Source organism: Cyanistes caeruleus, chromosome 11, assembly GCF_971803275.1.
Source record: "Cyanistes caeruleus chromosome 11, bCyaCae1.hap1.1, whole genome shotgun sequence".
Lineage (NCBI taxonomy): Eukaryota > Metazoa > Chordata > Aves > Passeriformes > Paridae > Cyanistes > Cyanistes caeruleus.
The window spans coordinates 17,057,702-17,079,450 of record NC_141711.1 but is presented as its reverse complement, the minus strand read 5'-3'; the positions used below and the strand labels follow the sequence as shown (position 1 = coordinate 17,079,450).

At 50.4% G+C, this 21,749-nt stretch overlaps 2 protein-coding genes and 1 long non-coding RNA gene across 29 annotated transcripts in view; 1 reads left to right on the top strand and 2 right to left on the bottom strand.

Annotated features, from left to right (window-relative positions):
• IP6K1 (inositol hexakisphosphate kinase 1) overlaps positions 1–13,750 on the bottom strand; it is a 36,471-nt gene extending 22,721 nt beyond the window's left edge. For 3 of the 23 annotated variants that reach the window (XM_086845146.1, XM_086845149.1, XM_086845161.1), the window contains exons 1-3: positions 13,311–13,559; positions 12,974–13,028; positions 8,526–8,625 (exon numbers count right to left, since the gene is read on the bottom strand). The gene's annotated coding sequence lies outside the window, so the exon portion shown is untranslated. Of the gene's footprint in view, positions 1–8,525; positions 8,626–12,973; positions 13,029–13,279 lie in introns of all 23 variants that reach the window. The other 20 variants (XM_086845152.1, XM_086845163.1, XM_086845164.1 and 17 more) reach the window with 19 other exon arrangements.
• A 73-nt stretch (positions 13,751–13,823) lies between these two features.
• LOC147651036 (uncharacterized) lies at positions 13,824–16,664 on the top strand. Its single transcript, XR_015274771.1, has 3 exons — positions 13,824–13,998; positions 14,056–14,466; positions 14,972–16,664. It is a non-coding gene; the product is annotated as an uncharacterized LOC147651036 (long non-coding RNA).
• Positions 15,112–21,219, bottom strand: CDHR4 (cadherin related family member 4). 5 transcript variants are annotated; one of them, XM_023935562.2, is made up of 19 exons: positions 20,668–20,988; positions 20,337–20,533; positions 20,102–20,264; positions 19,938–20,023; positions 19,726–19,821; positions 19,185–19,288; positions 18,976–19,112; positions 18,730–18,895; positions 18,489–18,639; positions 18,096–18,198; positions 17,713–17,928; positions 17,500–17,639; positions 17,272–17,419; positions 16,996–17,198; positions 16,783–16,922; positions 16,669–16,704; positions 15,633–15,699; positions 15,511–15,541; positions 15,112–15,385 (listed from the first exon to the last, which is right to left on the bottom strand). In XM_023935562.2, the coding sequence occupies exons 1-19, from the start codon at positions 20,888–20,890 to the stop codon at positions 15,330–15,332; spliced, it is 2,463 nt and encodes an 820-aa protein (XP_023791330.2). In that variant the 5' UTR covers positions 20,891–20,988; the 3' UTR covers positions 15,112–15,329. The 5 variants fall into 5 exon arrangements, with proteins under 5 accessions (XP_023791330.2, XP_086701269.1, XP_086701271.1 ...); XM_086845143.1 differs by having other exon boundaries at positions 19,938–20,264; XM_086845145.1 differs by lacking the exon at positions 15,112–15,385 and adding an exon at positions 21,078–21,219 and having other exon boundaries at positions 15,395–15,541; positions 19,938–20,264; positions 20,668–20,688.
• Between the last annotated feature and the right edge of the window lie 530 nt (positions 21,220–21,749).

The following is a 21,749-nucleotide window of genomic DNA, read 5'->3' as shown; positions in this document are numbered from 1 at the left end:
CAGGCTGTCAAAGAAACCCCAGGTCACTTTGCAGACATAAAACAAACTTGCTGCAGTTGCATGACCCCATTTCTAAAACATCTGGCAAAACAGCCTCCTTCTCACTGCTGGCCAGGCTGAGTGTATTTAGCAAATGGAAGCTAGGTCTGTAAAGCGCAAACCTAGACACATCCCCCCTCAAAATTCGCCAAGAAAGTTGCATGGAGAAGCTTCTTTCCAGCTTTAATTAAGAATAAAAATCTAGATGACAGAATAAGAAACTATGAATTTCCCACAATTAGATGCCATCTGTCCAGATTGATCTTGGTATAAAAATGGGGATGTTTTATGATCTCCATTCTGTCATGGCTTTAACATACATATCATTTCAGGGTATGAGATGAAGGGGAGCTGCAGGAGAGAACTCTGAGCTGTTGCAATGCTCCCCAAGAGAAAGGAGAGCCAAGGCAGGGAAGGCTTGCAGCCCAGGTCCCTGCTGCAGGCTCCTGGCACTGAGCAGGCGTTTCATTGTGCCACGCTCCTGCTGCCAGGGCGGCGGCAGTGCCTGCTGTGCCTGAAAGCCAGCACGGAAGTGTCACAAAACCAAACAAAAGTACTTTTAATCAAACTCTGCAACTCACAAGTCTCCCCTGCCCCCTTCTGGGAACAACATGGATTTGAAAACTTCAGTATCTTCTTCCAGTGATAAAATTGTTTACGTGGGCAAACAACAAAAAAAACAGAAAGAACTTTTGCCTCAAGCATGAGTCCCTTCAGCAAAGACATGGATGTTATTAAATGCATCTCCTGCAGCAGCAGAGGCAGACTCAAACTGGATTTTCTTCACCCAGACACTGAAGCCACTGTCAGAAACTCTTTCCTGCCAGAAAATGGCCGGACAACTCACGGCAGCTCAACTCTCATGACTGAGCTGATTCACTCCTCAGGTCATGAAGCAGATGCGCAATGCAGGCTCCCTGCCCTCTACCCCAATAACTCAGCTACTTACTTCCCCAAAATAAAAATATAATAAAAGAAGAAAGTATAGAAAAAATAGCAACTGCAGCAAAACTTGCATGATATACAATAATTGGTCAAAAACCTTCTCCACAGCTTATAGAAACCACACTCTATTAAGCTGCTGACTGAGACCTGAGTTAAGCAAAAATCCCTTTGCAGTGACTTATTTATGTTGAGACTTTAAATGTTAAAGACAAACAGGCCTCATTAGTGCCAGAGGCAAAAAGTTCTTCCTCCTGCTTCTTCCTACCACTGCTAACAAGGAAAACACCATACTGCTGTTTATATGTCCAGTTTTCCATTTCACAATGCTTAAAAAAAAAAAGTTGCACTTTCCCCTTTACCTTCAGAATACAGTCCTGCAGTACTCTGCTACTGTCAGAAAACTTACACAGATATTCAAACACTTTTCCTTTGTCTTGGCTTTGCATGTAGACTACAGAGGAGAGCTAAGCCAAGACCCCACACCTCATTCCCACCTGGGAAAAGGAGAAGAGAATTTTCAAAGCATGGCTACTGGAACGCAGCCATTTAGGATCTGTGAAGGGAAATGTTTCTCATCTTGAAGAGACTGACCCCACAGTCAAGATCCAGACACTCCATCCAAAGAGCACATTGTGAACAACAACACGTCCTGTGCAAAAGGAGGGGAGAGCAAAGGCAGCTGGTAAGGAGCAGAACCTGGCTCCAGTACTCAGGAAGCAGCACAAATGTTTTGTTTCCTTAAGAATTAGGACAATATATAGATTTAAACCCATCAAGTCTAAGATTACGCCTCAAAATGAAACACACACTTGCCACGAAGAACCATCACAAGCCAGCTAATCTAACCCTTAGAGCCTCTGTATACCAGTGTTTGATTTGGTTCACTTCAAGCTCACTGTAAAGCAGCTTTACAATTCCTATCATACACTGTGGGCTGTGACACTACTGTGATCCATCTCCTCCTCAGATCTATACATTGCCCTTTTTCTGAGCTGCCTGAGAATTAATTATATGGAAATGAACAGCATTAGCTAAGGGGATTCCAAGCAACTGGTTCTCTTAAAGGAGCTGGGGACTGCAGGATCTCTGCCTTCAGAGTATCTGTGGGAATGCCCATTCAGTACAACTCCTGTTGTTAGAGAATGAGTTTAACACCCAAACAAGCAAAACACTCATCTCCTCTCTTCTGTGACCAGAAACAAACATCTGCTCAGCCATGGCTTGGGCTCTATCTCTGCCTCTTGTCACCACCAGATCACATCAGAGCAGCATCCTGACTGAGGATGTCCTGCCAAAGTTGTAGATGATACAAAAACAGCAGCTCTGAACAAAAAGATTAACACTATGACTTTTAATATATTGTCTGCATAAGCTCCACCTACTCCTCCATGGAATGCAAGCCACTAACAGCTTCACAGCCTCATGTGAGCTGGAATTTCAGTACCCAAGAGGACTTTAATCTCACATATGCAGACAGAGATACACCAAGGCAGTTTGGCAGTTACAACACCATTTGAGAGTGAATGTAGGGGCATATGCATCAGAATTTTCTCTTTCTCTAACTGTGAAGATAAAGCTAAACAAACATTTTGCCTCAGCTACACTCGTCTTTTTCTACACAGGGAAGCAGAAAACACTTACATTTGGCAAGTTCTTAATGGCACCCTGCAGTTTTATCAGACAGCACTTCTGTCTGAACACTGGTAAAACACTTAAAGCCAGGAGAAATGCAGTAGTTCTTACATCTCTCTGCTGAAGCTTAACAGGTCAGAAAAGTGCTCAGATGATCTTGTTAACAGATTCTTTAGATAACTTTTAGATAACCATAATCTACCTGAGATTACCCAAATGGAAAGGAAAGAACCAGGAATAGGCTACTGGTTTTGATGCTTCCACTGAATGTTTCCATGAGCTTGGTAAAACTATTCAGTTATGGTATGGTACTTCAGCCAGCAGAAAAACAGCTTTTCAGAAAGGAAAAATTTACTTGACTATCTTGCTGCTTCTATACCATATTTTAATGCCAGAAGTTTGGCAATCATTTCACTTTTCAAGATCCTCTTGCACTTAATTTCAACTTAGTCTTGCCTGGTAATTAAACTTCTCATAATAAAAAGAATTTGTGTCCCAGTAAATGAACAACTGAATTGGTTTTGTTAATATGGACTCAAATTAGGGCACCTCTTTGAAGTGAATGTGGTGCTGTTTGGCTGAAGATCCAAATCCTTGAGCAACTTTTCTGTTTATATGGCAGAAACAGAAAGACAATCTAGGAGCAGATCAGTCCAGCAGAAAGACTTAAGGGAATAAAAGCAAGATTATCCAAACAAGCTCACTTCAACCTGGTAAACAAATTCTTGTGCCAAAAGCACAAGGAACAGTTGTTACCTAGTGGTTTTTTCTGCTACTATAATTCTGAGACATCAATACTAAACAAAATGGGGGGTTTTCTTAAACATCTGAAAAAGGTCAGAGAAATGCAAGGCAGTCAGTAATACAGTACTCCAGATTATACCAATGCTCAGGACACCACTTAATTTACTGTATGAGAAAATGGAACTGTAGATTGCCCTGTAATTTCAAGCAGACACCCATAAATATAGCAGGGTTTATATGGATACGTAAAATCTTCTTTACCCAACTGAGAGATGCCCTACTCTCCTGCTGCAACCCCTTCTAACTTTATATTGCCAGTGAAAAAATTAGTTAAGCTGGAAAAGGCATATTTTGGGCCCCCACATTTCTATCTAGTTTTTTTTTATTCCTTGAAGAAAGTGCAACTCACAATGTCAAATAAAGTACTTCACTCTTTACCTTCTCAACACCTCCAGCAAAACAAGCTTTGCCTTAGAAATGCCATTTTATCCCTAACAGTGCATCTACATTAAGGGATTCCACTGGTAGAGCTTCACTAGGTAAGGATGAACATGCTGATTAATGCAGCTGTCCCAAGCAGTTGCAGCAGAAACAACCTTATAAGCACGTCCACAGGGAGTTAAAGCCACATAATCACATTGCAAATCCATGCCCCCTACTTGATGCCAGTTTAATTTTCCTAAGCAGGTGACCCTTGAGGGTCACAGGCAAGAAAACATGTGCTATTAACTTCTCAACTGGACACTTCACAGTGATATTTTTCTCCATAAGGAAGTACCAAAGGAAGGTATACTCTTATATACAGTACATTCTCTTGTACTGTCAACCCACTAAAAAAAACAAAATAAAAACACTGAAAAGGAACGAGAAAAAAATGAGCTCTACATTAGTGGGGGGGGGAAATATCTTAATGCAAGTGCTGCAAGAAAGTAAATAATGACATGGAATATTCAAGGACAAAAGGCGAGGTTTCATTTTTGAGGTTTGGAATGGGAAATAACAAGGTCTGTCATGGAAAATATACTTTAGACAAAGACAGTGCACTAAATCTAGTACTTATTTTAAGCAGAATATATGACATAGTATCTGATGGGACTGAAAGCTAAGTCATTTCATATGAAACTAGCTAAAACTCTAAGCAGAATTTCATACAAGGATACTCTCATCCCTTCAATATGGCAGAATACACGACACACAATCCAGGGTCATGGAGAGGATTTTGAGCTGGGCCTGTTGTTATCCTGTAACTCTCCTGAGGATCAGCATAATCTGCAAGGCTTTCAATCACTCATACTGAAAATCTTAAAGCTGTTACAATACCTTGGGGTTGTTTTGTGGCTTGCAGCATGTTCTGGAAGGTAAAGGACAAAGAATTAACAGGAGGCTCAGCCACCTGAGTGGAAATGAAAGGCAATGTGAACCTGAGACTGTCTTCTCAGGAGACACAGGGATTGGTCAGACAATCACAACTTCAACCTTGGCAAGGTGCTAGGTTTTCTGAAGGACAAAACCTAAAACCTGGCATTTAAATATCTGCAAGATGATTTTACCTCATCAGGAGCCAGTACAACCACCCTTCAGTGCTTTCTTCTAGCAAACCTCACACTTCCAAGGGATCCAGTGTAACTTGGCTTTGCAAAAGGAAATACCCAAGAAGGGAGCTCCTAACATGGTTCACTCCACTGTATTTCTCAAGCACCTTCCAAAGGAACCTTTAATATTCCAAATCTCCATTATTACTCTCCTATACACTAACCCTAGGCAGCAGGCCCTTGAAATGCTCTACCACACTAACCAGCTCTGTTTAAAGGTTTGAAACAAGAAGCTTCTCCTCTCCATTTGAAGTGAAGAATCAGACAAAGCCTATATTTAACTTCCTGTTCACTGAAGCAGTCGTAAACAAGTCCCTGTAAACACTCTACAGGTCACAAATTCCCAATATCTTATCTAAATGTTAAGCTGCTGAAGTGGATCTCAAAGCTCCTTCCAACAGGCTTTCTAGTGTGCCATTTACAACAGCTGAGGCCACTAGTTATGTAAGAGATGTAAAGCCAAAACAAAAAGAAAGTATGATAAACCTGATATGTCAAATTGGTTTATAGATAATTAAATGCAGCACCTGCATACACATAAAAAAAATCTTCAGCCTCATATGCTAAAAAAGCCCAGCACACTCATCTGGAAGTCACACAAATTGTGGCAAGCTTGTTTTTAACAGCAAAACCTCTCTCAAGTGTATTACAGCTACCTTGGTTTTTCACACTTTAAATTATTCTGAAGACACTGCAAGGCCATGCTGCAGGTTGGCTTGGGTTGGGTTTTTTCCTGCAAAATAATTCTGCTAAATCACATGTATTCTCACAGCCACAATACATCACAGGCTGTATATATCTAAGGAAAACCAATTTCCTTTTAATTTTCTCTTCCAGATCAATACAGTGTGATAACATGTGCCGAAAGTGTATCATCTCAGGCTGAAAAACACAAAATAACAAGAATTATGGGTGGAAAATAGCACAGAGTTCTCTTCCTTAGGAATCATAAAAAAACCCTGCAAATGACAGGAAACCTGAAACAAAGTGCTTTGCTGTCACACAAGAGTCAGTCTGGCAAGCTCACTACCATGGGACACTGATCTTTGGCAGAATTCTTAAAAGGTTTGGAATTTTCTTCTGGTTGTCAGGTCACAATGGGATAAACTTCAAAAAACATAGTCTCAAACACTTCACCATCCAACCTATGATCTTTAATTGCCAGGTTTTAGAAAGATATTTTAACTGCAGTGAATAAAGACCTTGGTTCACTTTTGGCTGGTAAATGATACAATACCCTTAACTATTTTAAATAAGAATATTTGAGCCAAGCTGCATTCACAAATCAGAACTAATTTTTAAAACTACTGGTTTTTGTCATTAGGTGAACCAAATTGTCAACAGGTTCAGTTTTCTAAGCTGCTAAAATTCATTGGAAGTGTCAGTGATAAGGATGCTACATAACTAATGCACAGACCACAGAAATGGAAACTTCAGTGATCTTACTTAACTAAAGCTAAGAATAATTAAGGGGAAAAACAGAAACCCCTAAGTGCTGTTATTACAGGAAAAAAAAACAAATTAGTGTGCAGAGCACCTGAAGAAAAGTGAAAACTATTCAGACTCTGCACGATGTACAACAGTGATACCTATTCAGTCTGACTAAAATAGAGTTAGAGGTTTTTCCTCAGTTCTATAAAAATAAAAGATGCATAAAGCATGCCTGATAATGCTTATTGGTTCACATTTAGCTTGCTGTCAAATTTTAATAAGTGTATTCAGGTCAAGACTTGTGGTAAGAACTGTGAAGTATTAAGACCTCAATTACATAAAGAAGATTTATTCCCAAGTAAAGGAAATGCCACTTGCACAGCATAAAAAAACACACTTACAATATCTGGTTCTAATGGAATATAAAGCAAATCACACCATTATTTGCAAAAGTAAGGGGATCTGTAAACATTTTATACAGTGTAACACTTATTCTGAGTAAAATTCACATATTTGAGACAAACATGATGTAGGTTTTATTACAGGAAGCGTGGGGGTGTTTAAGAAGCTATCTAAAAAAAAACCTGCATATGTATTGTTTCAACACAAATTGAGATTCAGACTGCTTCAACAATTCTTCCGGGACAGACTCAAAAGACTGAAGTTAAAAGTTCTTTTTATTTCCGTATTTGTGGGATGAGAGTCAACCCATCAATTCAACAGGTCTATTCCTCAGATGTGTCACACAGCTTTATACAAAGACCACACCTTAGAAAAGTGCAATAAACCTTTCACCAAGCAGCAGTGCTGTGAGGGTCCTCCAAAGCTCAAGGACTTTACCATGTTTTTAACCAGCAAACCAGCACGAGAGCAGCGTATCTCATCTTCTGCAATAGCTCCAGCAATTTCATGGCAGCTACTTGATGGTTTGATTCAGACACTGAGTAAGACACGGGACTATGTAGCCCCCAGGCTTCTCTCCCAAATCCTTCCTGCTTTAAATAACTCACTGACATCTGCACTTGGTGGTGCACTGATTTTGGTGCTCAGAGCTGCTTATCGCCTATAGTTAGCTGTAATGAGATCATGACTGCTCCCCACACGTGCTTAAGCTGCTCAGACAGTACTGTCAAAGGACACAGAACAAACAGCCAGCCCTATCTTCTTGTGCCCTTTTTAAGATTTCTAAACTCACTTTTGGAAATGCTTGACAATACTTTGATACCAACAATACAACAACATTAATTGGAATTAAAGATCACATGATATTTTGCAGTAATGCACTCTAGAAGTTTAAAAAATTGGGAAAATGAGGCTCAGCATAGAACTATGGGGGGGAAGAAAAGAGAAATGTCAGAACAGAATATATAAGCTATACAGTAGTTTAGCTTTACATCAGCACTTAAGTCAGCAGTGACAGACACAGGAGCATGCCCTGAAGAGAAGGCAGGAGGAGCTCAGTTTCCTTCTGCATTTCAAACTAGGAAAGACCATTACCCACACAGGTCAGGGGCTTCCCCACCAGGAAACTGAACTGTCTGACAACCACTACTTAAATACACCATGTTTGAAGAAAACAAGGTCATTTGAGTCTGTTTATACCACCAGGATACTGAGTCATATCTTTGTTGATAAAGAGCTGGGGAAAAACAGGTATGATTGACTTTCTTCCAAATTCAGAACAGCACAAGTAACCTTGCTGAAACTGAAAGTCTATCAGAATAGCCTTATCAACTCAGCAAACTGACCTCAGAACAGAAAGGAAAAAAGTAGACAATTATAAGAGTTCTGAAATCATCATAAGGTGATTCAGCTGGAAATCAGCCACCTAAATGGCCAGAAGTACTGGAACATATGTAAGCCTTCAAATCTTGGAATTTTAGTTTTTATTACAAAGAACCGACACCAATTTGGTGAATGAACAGGACTGCATTTTTCACTCTGTGCTAGTGCACTTACCTGTGTGTTTCTGTAGTATCTTTCAAAGGTAAGACCAAAATTCCCAAAAACTGTATCTACACATCCTTACTTGAAGGGTATACTTACAAAGGGAGAGGTAAAAAGCAAGCAGTTTATTTCTCTTTGCATATGTATTCTGGTGGCTGCATATGTATTCTGAGCAAAACAAAAAAAAAAAAATACCTTAGAGATGTCACCCAAGCTCCTTTGGCTGAGCAGTCACTGGAATATGGAGCCAACTTCTCACAGCCAAGAGGGAGCAGGACCCCAGAAGCAAGTCAGCCTGCAAAATGATGTATGGAAACGAGTTAGCAAGTCCTAAATTAGCTTTTATTTAGATCTTTACTTGCTTGTCAATTCAGAATGTTTGAGAGCACGCCTTCCCTAAAGACTGGGACTGGAATTCACAAGTCCCTTTCAGGATGCAAATGCTCTCACTCATTCCTGTGGGTTCTGACAGATGCTCTTTACCAAACCCACCAGCTGGGCTGAGGGGACACACTGTCCCCAGTTGCCTCAGCCACCCTCAGCTGAGAATTCCCAACCAGGGTGGAGCAGAGCAGGATCCATGACCGTTTCTCACCAGGCAGGGACAGGCATTGGGGAAGAAAGGCTGAAGCTGAGTATATTAAACCCCAGCAGCTGAACAGGCCTGGTTCACAAGGGAGGTAGTGTTTGGCAAAGCAGCAGGACAGCTGGTAAAGGAGATAACCTTTCTAACTACAAAAGCTAAATCAGAGACAGCTTATCTACTGCAGCTCCCAAGCACGTGTAGTGACGTTCCTACCAGGACAGACACATCCATATCATAACCTCTTTCACTGCTTTTATCAGATTTGGTTGACACAGATCTTCGATAATATAATTATAGCAGCTATCTCAGTGTTATTTTTTAATGAAACAACTGCACCCACTTTAACTACTGTGGACACATTATACAGATAGAGAGACACTCCGTATAGCAAAGCTTATTCCTTTACTGCCAAAGAAGGAGTTCAAACATTAATGACACCACATATTGACAAGAGTGATGCAAAATAAATGCAAGCTTAAGAAGCTTGTCTTTTACACACAGTTAATGCCACTCAAAATGCATACAGAGGAGCCTGTGGAAATAAATCAAGGCAAAGAAAGGACTTGCACCTCAGTACCATCTGCAGAGTGGTACACACCAGCATGGATTGCACAGGAAGCACAGGCAGCCCAACACACACTGATTAAGAAAGAGAATTGCATCTATTAGGAAGCACATCTACCCGAACAGCACACTGGGAAAGCCAAAAATAACAGCTGCTGCCACATCAGAACGGCACAACACTGCGCACAGGCAATGCCTGCAAAACAGAAACCGAGCAGCCACGCACACACACTTCCTCTTCCTCCCCCCACCATCCCTACGACACCAGCAACAAACCTGATATTAAACACTGGCCAGCATCCTGCTCTGCATTCCTGTCACATCAGGAATAGAAATGAGGGAGACTGCTAGCTGCTCCTCCATATAGCTGAAGGGCTCCTTCAGTTTACAGCACGTAATACAAATTCTTGACGTGACTCTTGCAGAGGGTTCTGTCACATTTTCTTTCTTTTGCTCCTTTTCTCATTTTTCTCCTTTGCTCACCCATTTCAGAGCTCACTAAGGACCCTCTGTACTTACTGGACTTGGTTTTGATACATTCCTTCTCAAAGACTGAGAGATTAGTTGTTCCTATGCATGTCACATTATGTACAAACAAGCAAGCAGAGAGCCACATACAATTGCTGCAAGTCAAGTTAAATGCAAACCCTGCCCAGCATAAAACCTGACAATGTGACACTGTCAAATGTAAGAGAAAACAAACCAGTTTACAGGTTTTCATCAATACTAAGCTCTGAGACTACAAATCCCAGCATCAACACTCCACTGAGATGCTCACATCTCCAACACATTGCAAGCTAATTCCTGATGGACAGACTTGGGGGAATCTACTGACAGCAAGTGAAGTGCCTGGGTTGCACTGCAATAATCAAGGCCTCTGACAAAATTTTCCATGGCTTCAGTTTCTGCATTACAACCACAGATTGAAGAAACACACCTCCTCTAGAGCATGGGTTCTGGATATCCAATTCAAACTCAGAACCTATCCCAATGGAAAGCCAGAAGTCAGTGCCACAACTACCCAGTTGTGGCTGGTGAATTCTAGCCAGCCAGAATTCACCAGATCCACAAAAGCATTTAGACATGGAGAAACTAAATGAAAACTGAATTGTGAAAAGTGATCAAACATTTTTACGAACATTTGGTGATCCACTGGACCAAAGAGACTGTGCCCTGTAAGCAGATGGTCAACAAATATCCCCAAGCTTGTACAGGGCTCCTCATCTCGCACCAGTCAAGCTCAACAAGGTCACGTTTCAGAATTTGACCATTTTACCCAAAAGGAATAAACTCCATATTTATGGGAGAAAAGGAAAGAAACAAACCAGACAGTTCAGATGGAATAAGCAGAGCACACAACTGCATGACTAAGAAGAAATCATACCACTTGTTTAAAAAGACAATTAGTTGATTAAGGGCACAGGTACTACTCCAGCCTGGCACTTTTTTGACCTCTGAGTGCTTGCTGCTCTAACCTTGACTTTTCACTACGTGCAATGCAAGAGAGAGTAACTTCCAAGTCAGTTGACTTGCACAATCTGCCAAGAGAGGATTTCAAAGAACACCTAGTCTTTCTTTCTACAATATTTTTATAAGAAGGACATGCTCAGTGCTGTCAACCTGATGATGAGGCACACAACGATTCACAGAAGTAGGACAGAAGCATGGGCTTCATTTAATCTTAATATTCTTAAATATATGTTAGAATGTTGTTTAAAATTATTTTTTTATACAAAAAAATAGATAACGTAAAAATACATTGTTGCACTCTTACATAGTCACACTGCAGATTACTGTGAACTCAGATAAGACCCCATTCCAGCACCAGCCCCATTTCCCTTGCACCTGCAAAATCATTTAAGCACCCAAAAGGCTGGGAAGAAAAACAGACAGCTTGTCTTCAGCTTGATCAGTCTCTAAGTCAGGGAACTCTCATTCTCACCTGCACAGGCACAAACAACAAGGCAAGAACCTCCTATGGGCTGCAGTCTATACTTACATGAGCTGGAACCACACATGGAACGTGAAACTGGTGATTGGAAGCAGATCTTAAAAACTGTTCCCTTTCTCATCTCAACAGATAATCATGCTCACTTGCTCTTCTTCTACACAAGAAACATGCAAAACTGCCACAAAGTGCCTAATAAAATCCAGAGGGTTCAGGAGAATGTCCCACCAGCATATCCTACTCTTTCCATCAAAGACCCCTACGCTAATAACCTTGTATACATCAACTTCCTCCTCCAGGAGCTAAGGATCACTACCCCTGCTCTCCCTAAAGTCCTCACTAGACAGGAAGGAAAGGCAAAGCCATGAAAAAGGACATTTCAGATCAGCCTAAAAGGTTCTAACCAGGACAGCATAGCATCCATGCACCTGGAAATGGCTGTGCTGAAAAAGCTGAGAGGGTATGAAATGGCCTCTAAGAAGCAAAAAGAAAAATTAGCATTAGGACAATTCAGAACATTGACAAAACAAGAATTTGATAGAGTTGAAAAAGCGACTCAATGTTATCTTGCTTTATAGAGCTCACAACTAACTCTTTTTACAACCTATCACTTTCCCTCCAGCTCCAAAACAAAGCACTTACCTTAGGTCAGAGCTAAACTAACCCAGAAAAATACTTGACAATCTAAATAGTAAGAAATTGTTACATGGGATTAGAAAAGACCTATTTAGGCTTACAGTGACAACATGCAATAACTGATACACCTAATTCTAAAACACTTTGAAGCTCCTGACAGTATTTCTATAAAAAGGACATCAGAATCTTAGTTCAGTGATAAACAACAAGGATACCATTATTTTTCTCCATCAAAAGCCTGACCACACACACAAGTGTTAGCATATCAGATGCAGTTGACAGTCCACTACAATGAGACTTCTACAAGATACTACTGCATATTATTTTCTGAAACAAGCTACTAATTCTGTTTACACAGCCCTAACGATCACAGGAACATTACATTAAGAATCAACAGAGACCCAAGCCCCCACCACTCCTGCACCATTCAGTGTTTCATTAGCAAAGGCCAATTTTGGAATCCAGCTCTGGAAGCTCTGAAAACCAAGTTAAGCCAGGTGAACCTGAAGGGAGGAAAAGCAGATGGAGCAAAAACAGAGCAAGACAGGTTGAAATGACAAAGGCAGCACACACTAAAGTATATTGCTTGGGGGAAAAAAAAAAATAAATAGAGGGCTGATGCTGAGCTTAAAAATAAAGGAATGTGTACCCCGGGACCAGTGTAAGTTCAGAGCAATTCAAAAATGAACAGGAGTCGATACCACCTACCCTAATTCAACCCCTCCATGGAAACCCTGGGGAAGGTTGGTCCCAGTCCAGGTCTGCAGACCCACGAGCACACCTACACCGGGGGACTGCCAGGCACTCCGGGTGTCCCCACGGGGGCAGCCAGCGCTCCTGGGGGCACCCACACCCCTCCCCTGCCGGGGGGCAGCACGGACGGACCCCTAGCCCCACCAGCCTTCTCACCATGTTGGTTTCATGTTACCGCCGCGGCTTCCGAGCTCCTTCCTGCGCGCAGCTCCTGTGGAAGGGAAGGGCACAAAGGGAGGGGAAGCTCGCTCTGCCCGCTGGGCACGGCCCTGCCCCAGCACCGCGCTGCCCAGCCCGGGGAACCCCGCCCCGGTCGTGCCCCAGGCCGGCCCCGCAGGGGAAAGCGCCCGAGTCCCACCCACGCACACACGGGGACGTACCGGGCTCCCCCCGGCCCCTCCTCACGAGGCTGCGCACGGAGCCCCCACTCCAGGCCCTCCCCGGTGCTCGCTGCCCCCTCACCGCGGCTGCTCACGGGGCCGTGCCTGCCTACCCCCTCTCCCTTCACGGAGCCACACCGGGGTCTCCCCTTCACGGCAGCGCGTTCGGCTCAGCCCCCCGGTCCTCAGCCTGGCCAGTTCCCGCCTGCCGCGGCTCACCGGGGCCGGCGCTGCCTGCCCGGCCGGGACACCGGAACGCGGAGCCCCAGCGCCGCCGCTCCCCGCCGCTCGAATCAACAACAAGATGGCGGCGCCCAAGCGGGAGGAGCCCGGCTCTGGCCGTCATAGCAACCGCGCCGTCCAAAGCCCGCCCTGTCGCCCTGAGCGCCAATCCACACGCGAGTCCCGCCCCACGGGGTTGCAATACGGACTCTGATAGGTCAAGCTCAGTGTCGCTCAAGCGCGGAGCCGCTCCGCCCTTTCCCGAGCGCGGACGGCAGCGCACGTTAGGCACACGTGACGCCCGCCAGAGCCCCGCCCCCTCGCGGGCAGCACCGCCTCATTGGCTGCCCGCGGAGAAGGGGGGGGCGCTCCGCCAATGGGCGCGGCCCGCGGCTCCGCGCTCCGAACCCACCCCCGGCAGCTCCGCGCTCCGAACCCACCCCCGGCAGCTCCGCGCTCCGAACCCATCCCCGGCAGCCCCGCGCTCCGAACCCATCCCCGGCAGCCCCGCGCTCCGAACCCATCCCCGGCAGCCCCGCGCTCCGAACCGCGCTCCCCGCTCCGAACCCACCCCCGGCAGCTCCGCGCTCCGAACCCACCCCCGGCAGCTCCGCGCTCCGAACCCACCCCCGGCAGCTCCGCGCTCCAAACCGCGCTCCCCGCTCCGAACCCATCCCCGGCAGCTCCGCGCTCCGAACCGCGCTCCCCGCTCCGAACCCATCCCCGGCAGCCCTTCGCTCCCCTCTCCGAACCCATCCCCGCTCTCCGAGCCTTGCTCCCCGCTCCGAACCCACCCCCGAGAGCTCCGCGCTCCCCAACCAGAACCCGCTCTTGGCCGCTCTGCACTCCGTGTTCCCCGATACAAACTCACGCCCAGCCGTCCCGCGGTCCCACACTCGGAGCTCCCCCTCCGGCCGCCGCTCCCATCGGGGTCTCGCCGATGGGACACGCTCACGCACCACTCCGGTACCATAAAGAGTTAAATTCCGGACGGTCACGGTCCCAGTGGGTACAGAGCAAAAGGGACCCTCAGGCAAAGTCACACAGGTGACCCCTCTCACTGTGAAATTTCACGGCTGGCCCCTGTTCCCTTTTCCTCCCTTTAGTCACCTACTCCCCAAATTAGTCTCTCCCCTCTTATCCCGCCAGGGAGGCGTCCCGTGGCGCGCTCCTTTGAAATTCAAATAAGCGCTTTCCCACCTCCCGCTGACTGACGCCTTCAAAGGCTCCCGCCGCTCCCAGCTCCTCCTGCGGCGTCCCGCTCACCTGCACCCACGCTAATTCACTTTTCCTCCCAATTGCCAACCCATCCCCTCTGCCGACCAGCTGCTCATCCCACCCGTTTGCGCCTGCGAGCGCTGTAACAAAGCAGAGTTTGAGGAGAAGACGGGACTCGGGACAAAAACTGCTCAAAATTACCCGTGGCTGAGTTTTCTTGCCCGAGATAACCTCCCTGTGGAGGACTACCCCGGCTGGGTCATGTCCTGAGGATAGAGATGCTTCTGTGACCGAAGCAGACTTGGCCAAAGCTCTCGTATTTTTTTTTTCGCAGTTCCAAGCCCGCTGCCAATCCTTGTCCTGGGTCATGCCACTCACACCGCTGACCAGACAGTGCTAATGACCACCACAGCGGGACAGCCAGCAGCAGCACTGCCCGGCAAGGGGACTCCTTAAGGCAATCACAGCAGCGTGTGCAATCTCTGACACCATTTATTAGGTCTACACTGGCTGAGGTGGCTCAGGGTTTGAGGCACCCAGTGCCATGCACCCCATGTGCAGCCGGTTTGGCCACAAAGGATGGGTCTCCTCCTCGGGGGCCACACCAGCTGTCTGCCAGCGCCCGGTGCCCTGCCCAGCGCTGCCCTCATGGAGCTGTGGGTCACAAGGAGCCCCTCATCGAGGCAAGCCCTTCAGATCCAGCGCCGAGCCCCGCTCACGCTATGGAAGAGATAGTCCCTGCCGCTGCCTGAGACGGAGGCAGCGCTCAGTCACTGCCCCCCAGGCCTGGTCCCCATCGCTCCTGTCCACGGACCACTCTGCCTGGGGGACACAAGCCAAGGCTGCTCTGGGGCTGTAGGACAGGGCACTCACCTGGGTCCTGAGCATGGCCATCAAACTGCCCCTGTGTGGAGGAGACAGGAGAGGCTGCAGAGGGCCACAGGGCTCTTCCTGCCTCCCTGGAAGGACACCCACCCTCACTGCCACACACTTACTGGGCTGCTGGCATGTTGGTTTCCCTGTTCCTCCTTGCCCCTGCTGTGCTCCACCACATCCCAAGAGCTGCAGAAGGGAGAGGGGAAGGGAGAGAATGCTGTCAGTGATGGGCTGCCAGCCTCAACACCAAGAGATGCTGCTGGGAGCAACCTGACAGCCAGGTTTTGCCTTGGCAGCTACACCCTGTTAAGCCAATCATCCACCTACCTGCTTGTCCCCTAGCACAGAAGGGGACTGTGAGAGCGCTGTGCTCCCCCAAGCACCACCACCTTTCAGCAGTGCCTGAGCAGCAAGCAGGTCTGCCACCACACCCACTTGTTTCCCCCTGTGCTGGCAAGGCATCCCTCTTGTGCTTGGAGGATGCTGTGCTGAGGGAGCTGCCAGGGCCACCCACAGGGGCTGAGCCTTGCATGGTCACTACAGCCCCAGTGTCACCAAGCACTGTGCCCCCAACCTTACCAATGAACCTGGATCCAGCTAAGCATCACCTCGGGGCAGTTATGCCCCTGGAGGTGGCTGTTATCCTGCCCATGGGCTTGCAGGTCTCCTTGCTGTGCAGACACTTGGCACAGGCTGGTCCAGCATCTCCTCAGGCTCTCTCCTCTGTCACCTGCCACCATCACTGATCCTCCAGGGCTTGTCCAGCCTGCTCACCTTCTCCCTGGGAGCTTTCCCTGACAAATGGGGCTCACCACTGCCAAACAGGGGCTCCTCTGGTGAGCTGCAGTGACCTCAGCCCTGGTGCCAGAACCCAGCAGTAGGCATTGGCACCAGCGCTGTGCACTCTGTCCACTGCAGAGTTTGTGCCCCAGCTTGGCCACCGACATCACTGTCTGCTGGCCAAACTGCTCTCTCTGTTCCCCATAGCTCCCATCAGGGCTGCACCCTTGCCCTGGGCAGAGACGGCTCCCTGGCACAGCAAGCTATAGCCAAATGCTGAGTATATCAAACATACCCTGTTGTGCTGTGGCTCCCTGGCTACCTGCAAGGACAACACAACTGCCAGTATGGCCATCGTGGCCATATAGCACTCACCTCTGGGCCAGGAGCAGCTTGCCAGGAGCCCAGTTGCTGTGGGGGGAGCAGAAGGCAACTGTGAACCCTCAGTCTCGCTCGCTGTGCCATGCCGTGAGGCGGGCTGGGGCTCACCTGCACAGCAGGTTCCGGCCTATGCAGCCCAGGGTGGCCAGCAGCAGGGCACCAGAGATGGTCAGTACGGCCACAAACCAGGCTGGCGGGTGCCACACTGCCTCTGTCTGCAACACAACCAGCGGCTCCTTCTGCAGCGTCTGTGGAGGCAGTGGGGTGAGGGGGTGGTTCAGTGGACCCTGGAGCACCAGCTGGCCAGTGGGCTCTGCTCACCGTGTGCTGGGTGGTGGTGCTGGGTGGCACCGGAGTGCTCCGGGGGGTGACGTGCACCACCAGTGCCACCACACTGCTGCGGCGGCGGGCACCAGAGCCGGCCCACACCTCCACCAGCAGGACAAATGGATGAGGTGAGGTGCGGCCACTGGGGAGGTAGATAAGGGTGTTCCCTTCCAGCCGAAAGCGCCCGTCTTCGTTGCCTGGACGAGAAGGTCTGCTCAGTGTCACACCACGGCGAGGGCTGGTTTGTGCCGTGGCTTGGCCGTTCCTCACCTCCAACAATGGTGTAAGTCAGCACAGAGCTGTCGGGGCTGCCGTGGCACGCCAGGCAGGTGACAGGCTGGCGGCTGCCCGGGGACCCAGCCGTGATCCGCAGCTCCTGCACCTCGGGGATGCACACCGGCAGCTGGTCCAGCACAGCCTGCCAGGAGCAGGGGGAAGTGTTAGGGCACCCACAGTCCTCACACCCACCACAGCTCACCCAGCGGGCTGCCCTCGCACCTGCAGGCGCACAGACACGTCGCACACACGGCTCTGCCTCTTCCTTGGGTCCAGGTCATTGTGGGTGTCCGTCAGCTGCACCACCAGCCTGTAGCTCTTCTGCTGCTGGGAGTCCAGGGGTCCCACCACGCGGATCTCGCCTGTGGGAAGGTGTGAGCTGTTGGGAACCAGTAGATGCCATGGGGTGTGGCAGGGGCTGGGGAAGGGGCTCACCAGTGCGCCTGTCGATGGAGAAGGGCTGTGCAGGGCCAGAGCCCCCCTCCAGGCTGTACTCAAGGCTGTCCAGGGGATAGTCACGGTCAGTGCCAGCCACACGCCCCACGACACTGTTGAAAGCTGCTGTCTCTGGCACGGTGAAGGTGGCACTGCTGGGGCACGCCGGTCTGAATTCGTTGACAGGTGTCACCGTCACAAGCACAGGCACACGGGCTGTGTGGCACACAGCTGCTCAGCCATGCTGGCACCACCCCACAGCCTGTGCCGGCCTGGGTCACATGGGCATCTCTGGGGCAGCAGGGGAGGAATGTTTCCTCTGTGATCTGCTGTTTTGGGGATTAGGAAAGGTCTTATCCCACCCTAGGGAAATGGGCACTCACTGCTCTGTAGGGGCTGCCCTCCCACTGTCACCACAATGGTGGCTGTGAACTGGAAGCCCAGAGCAGCCATGGTCTCCGAGTCATAGTCCAGGCTGGTGTTGACCTGCCAAGCCAGGAGGGGAGTGTCAGGCAGAGAGCCAAAGTGCTCTGCAAAGCTCAGATGCCCTGCAAAACCAGAGTATCCCACAAAGGCAGGGTGTCCCACAAAGCTGTGATGCCAGGGGAGGAGGAAGCAAGCGAGGAAAATGAGCAGGCCTTGGGGAGCAGGGAGCCCTAAGGAGCCCTGACCCAGAACTTGGCATGACAATACATGTCACAGGGTCCCCCTTATCCCACTGGGCTCTGGGGTCTGTGCTTGCTGTCCATCTGGGCACTGCCCATGGCCCCGCTCACCTTCAGCTGTGGCCCCTCCATGCAGAAGTGGGAGCGGGAGGAGGGAGGCCCCTCGAGAGCATAGTGCAGGCACCCATCAGTGCTGGTGGAGTCAGTGCACCTCAGTGTCACCAAGGTGCTGCCAGGGGACACTGTTTCAGGAACCTGGGACCTGTGGCAGGGTAGCCAGCAGCTCAGCCTCTGTCCCATGTCCTGGGTGTAGCAAAAAGTCCCATGCACCCCACTCCCCCCTGAACCATACACGAAGATGGCTGGGACACATCTTGGTGCCTGACAGTTTGTCCCCTGCACGGTGACGTTGACGGTGGCGGTGGCGTGGTCGTCGGGGTGCAGCGCGTTGTAAGCCCGGATGAGGAGGTGGGCACGGGTCACCTGCAGCCGACGGGTGCTGCGGATCTCGCCTGTCACTGCAGGAGGAGCCATGGTCTCACACTGGGTACAGGGACACAGACAGGGCGTTCTCAGGGATCCCTGCTGCCCTGCTCACCCTCATCAATGGTGAAGAGCGTGGGAGCCACAGGAGCAAGGATGGCATAGCGGACATTGTCACCTCTGGCATGGACCTGTGTGACCACCTCCCTGGGGCCAATGCCTTCTGTCACCGACACAGCCCGGTGTGGCTCTCTGCAGGCGAGGCGGGCATTGTGGTGCCGCCTGGTGCCACCAGCACCCCCCTCCTGGCCCAACCCCACTCACGGGAAGGTGACACGGGGACGGTGTGATGGCAGCACCTCCACCCTTACAGCCCCGCTGCAGTTGTGCCCGTGACGATCCATCACCTCAATCTCCAACCTGAATGTCTGTGGGGCAGCACCAAGGCAGCTGTGGGATAGCCCCGAGTGGCACCAACGATGGGGATGGGAACAGGAATAGGGATGAGGCTACTAACAGGGACAGGGACAGGAATAGTGATGGGATGGGAACAGAAACAGGGACAGAGACAAAGGAGAAGGGACAAGGGATGAGAATGGGGCTTGGCACAGGAACAGACGTGGAAAGAGGTGTGGAAATGGAAATGAGTATGAGCTGGAGACTAGAATGGGCTGGAATACAGGGATAAGGATATGGGCAGGACTTGAGAGCAGAAGGAGATGGGGACAGGACTGGAGCACTTGTGGATCCAGAGTAAACAGGCAATTTCGGTAAGAGCAGGATGGGGAGAGCTGTGGCCAGGGAGGGGCTAAGCCCTGATGGACTGAGAGGTGGCTGTGACCAGCCTGGGGCTGCTGGTGCCCACCTGGGTGTCCTTGCTGGGGTCAAAACCATTGTCAGGTGCCAGCACCAGGCCCCGGCGGGTGAGCGTGAGTGGTGTGTTGCGGTTTCGGAGCCTGAACTGCAGAAAGGAGGGTGATGGGAACCCCTGTCCCACTCCTCAGTACCCAGGGCTCTGCTGTCTCCAAGGCTGCTCCCTTCTATGGGGATGTGGCCCACCAGGGAGCTGCCACTCACCGTCAGCCCACCAAGCGGCTGTGGCAGCACCGCGTACAGGGGTGTCCTGGGCGCCACATCTGCCAGCACCTGCACCACATCACCCTCTGGAGCACAGCACAGCTGTGGGAGCTTGGTGCTGGCTGGCACCCACAGCCCCACTGCCCTGTGCCCCTGTTTCCTACCTGCACTGGCAAATGGGGAATCACAGCGAAACACATGCCCTGCTGTCACCTGGACAAAGAGCCGCTCTTCCACCTCACCCTCACCAGGACAAGCAGCCCGCAGGATCAGTGTGTACTGGTTCACCTGGCGGGCATCGAGCTCCGCACCAGCACGCAGTGTCACCTGCAGTGGGGACACAGTCACTCAGCAGGGCGCCTGCCAGCTCCTGCCCCATTCCCTATTCCTCAGCCACACCTCAGCCCGGAACGTGGTGGCATCGGTGGGGTCAGAGCTGATGGCAATGGAGTTGAAGGGGTGGCTGGGCTCGATGCTATCCAGGGTGACGTTGGGACTGCTGCTTGAGTTGCTGCAGGACACGGTCACCTCAGCGACACGGCTGCCTGGCACTGTGTCCTCACTCAGGGCCACCACACGTGGCAAGTCAGGCAGGACTGGTGGGAGACCCCAGCGACCACTGATGGCTCACACAGCTGTGCTTATGGAGCTCTGCTCCTGCACCTAAGCACCGATGCAGCCACAGGCATCCCTGCCAGGCACAGCCAGGTCCAAAATACCCCACTCTTACCTGTTGCTGTGACGAAGATCCCTGCAAAAAGGAGAGTGTCACCCCAGCCTGCCAGGTGTGCCCTGGCAATGCCCTGGGGAAGCCACAAAATTCCCTCTGTGAGATGCTCTGATAAAACCCCAGTGGTGTCTGGATATGCCACAGTGATGCTCAAAAGAAGCCCCAGTAACATCCTGGCGATGCTGAGGACACCCTGAGGATATCCGGGCAATGCCCCGAGCATGCTCTTGTGATGCCCCCTCCCTGCCTCAACCCAGCCAGGCAGCTGCCGATCCCTCTGCCCATCCTAGGGTCAGCCCCAGGAATGTGGGAGCAACCGAGGAGAGCCTCTCCCCTCTCCCCTTCCTCTCAGCCATCCACCCAGGATCTGGCAAAGGGTGCCCCGAACACTATGACCTTGAAGCACCTACCTGGGGCATAGAGGCTGAGGAGGAGGAAGGTGAGGTGCCCGTGCATGCCCATGGCTCGCTGGGTGTTTGGGACAAGCTGCAGCCGGTTGCCAGGGGTGCCGGGCACCACCCCAGCCCGGCGTCATGCCGTCCATCCCCACCCGTGGTGGCCGTCCCGGCCAGGGGAGGGACAGGGCACGGCTCCAGTGCCCCCAGCTCTGCACGCCGCCGCTCTCAGCCCCTCGCCACTCGAGCTCCGTGGGGTTTGGCTGCCACCCCACGCTGCTTCACCACGCGGCACGCTCGGGAACCGGGAAAATTAGCAGGGAGGTAATTTTTGGCCGTGTTCTCGTTCATTTGCAAACCAGTGCCGCTTCTCCCGGGCTCCCCATTAAGCGCTATTAGTTCCCAATTAACGGGCGCTGTGGCCAGGGTCACTCTTCCCTTCCCTCCTCCACCGCCCAGGCCGGCTCTGGCAGCCCGGTGCCGTAGGGTGCCGAGGGGGGACTGCCTCCGCCGGGGCCCTGTACCGGGATTGCCCTCCCTCCCAGCGGGGCATACCGGGCTGCGGGACCCCCGAGGTGCCGCCGGGGCCAGGGCACGGCTCCCGCCCGTCCCGGCGGTGCCCGGGTGGTGCCCGGCGCGGGGCCCCGGGGCGGCGGGGAGGGGTCCGTGGGCGGGGCGGGGCCCCGG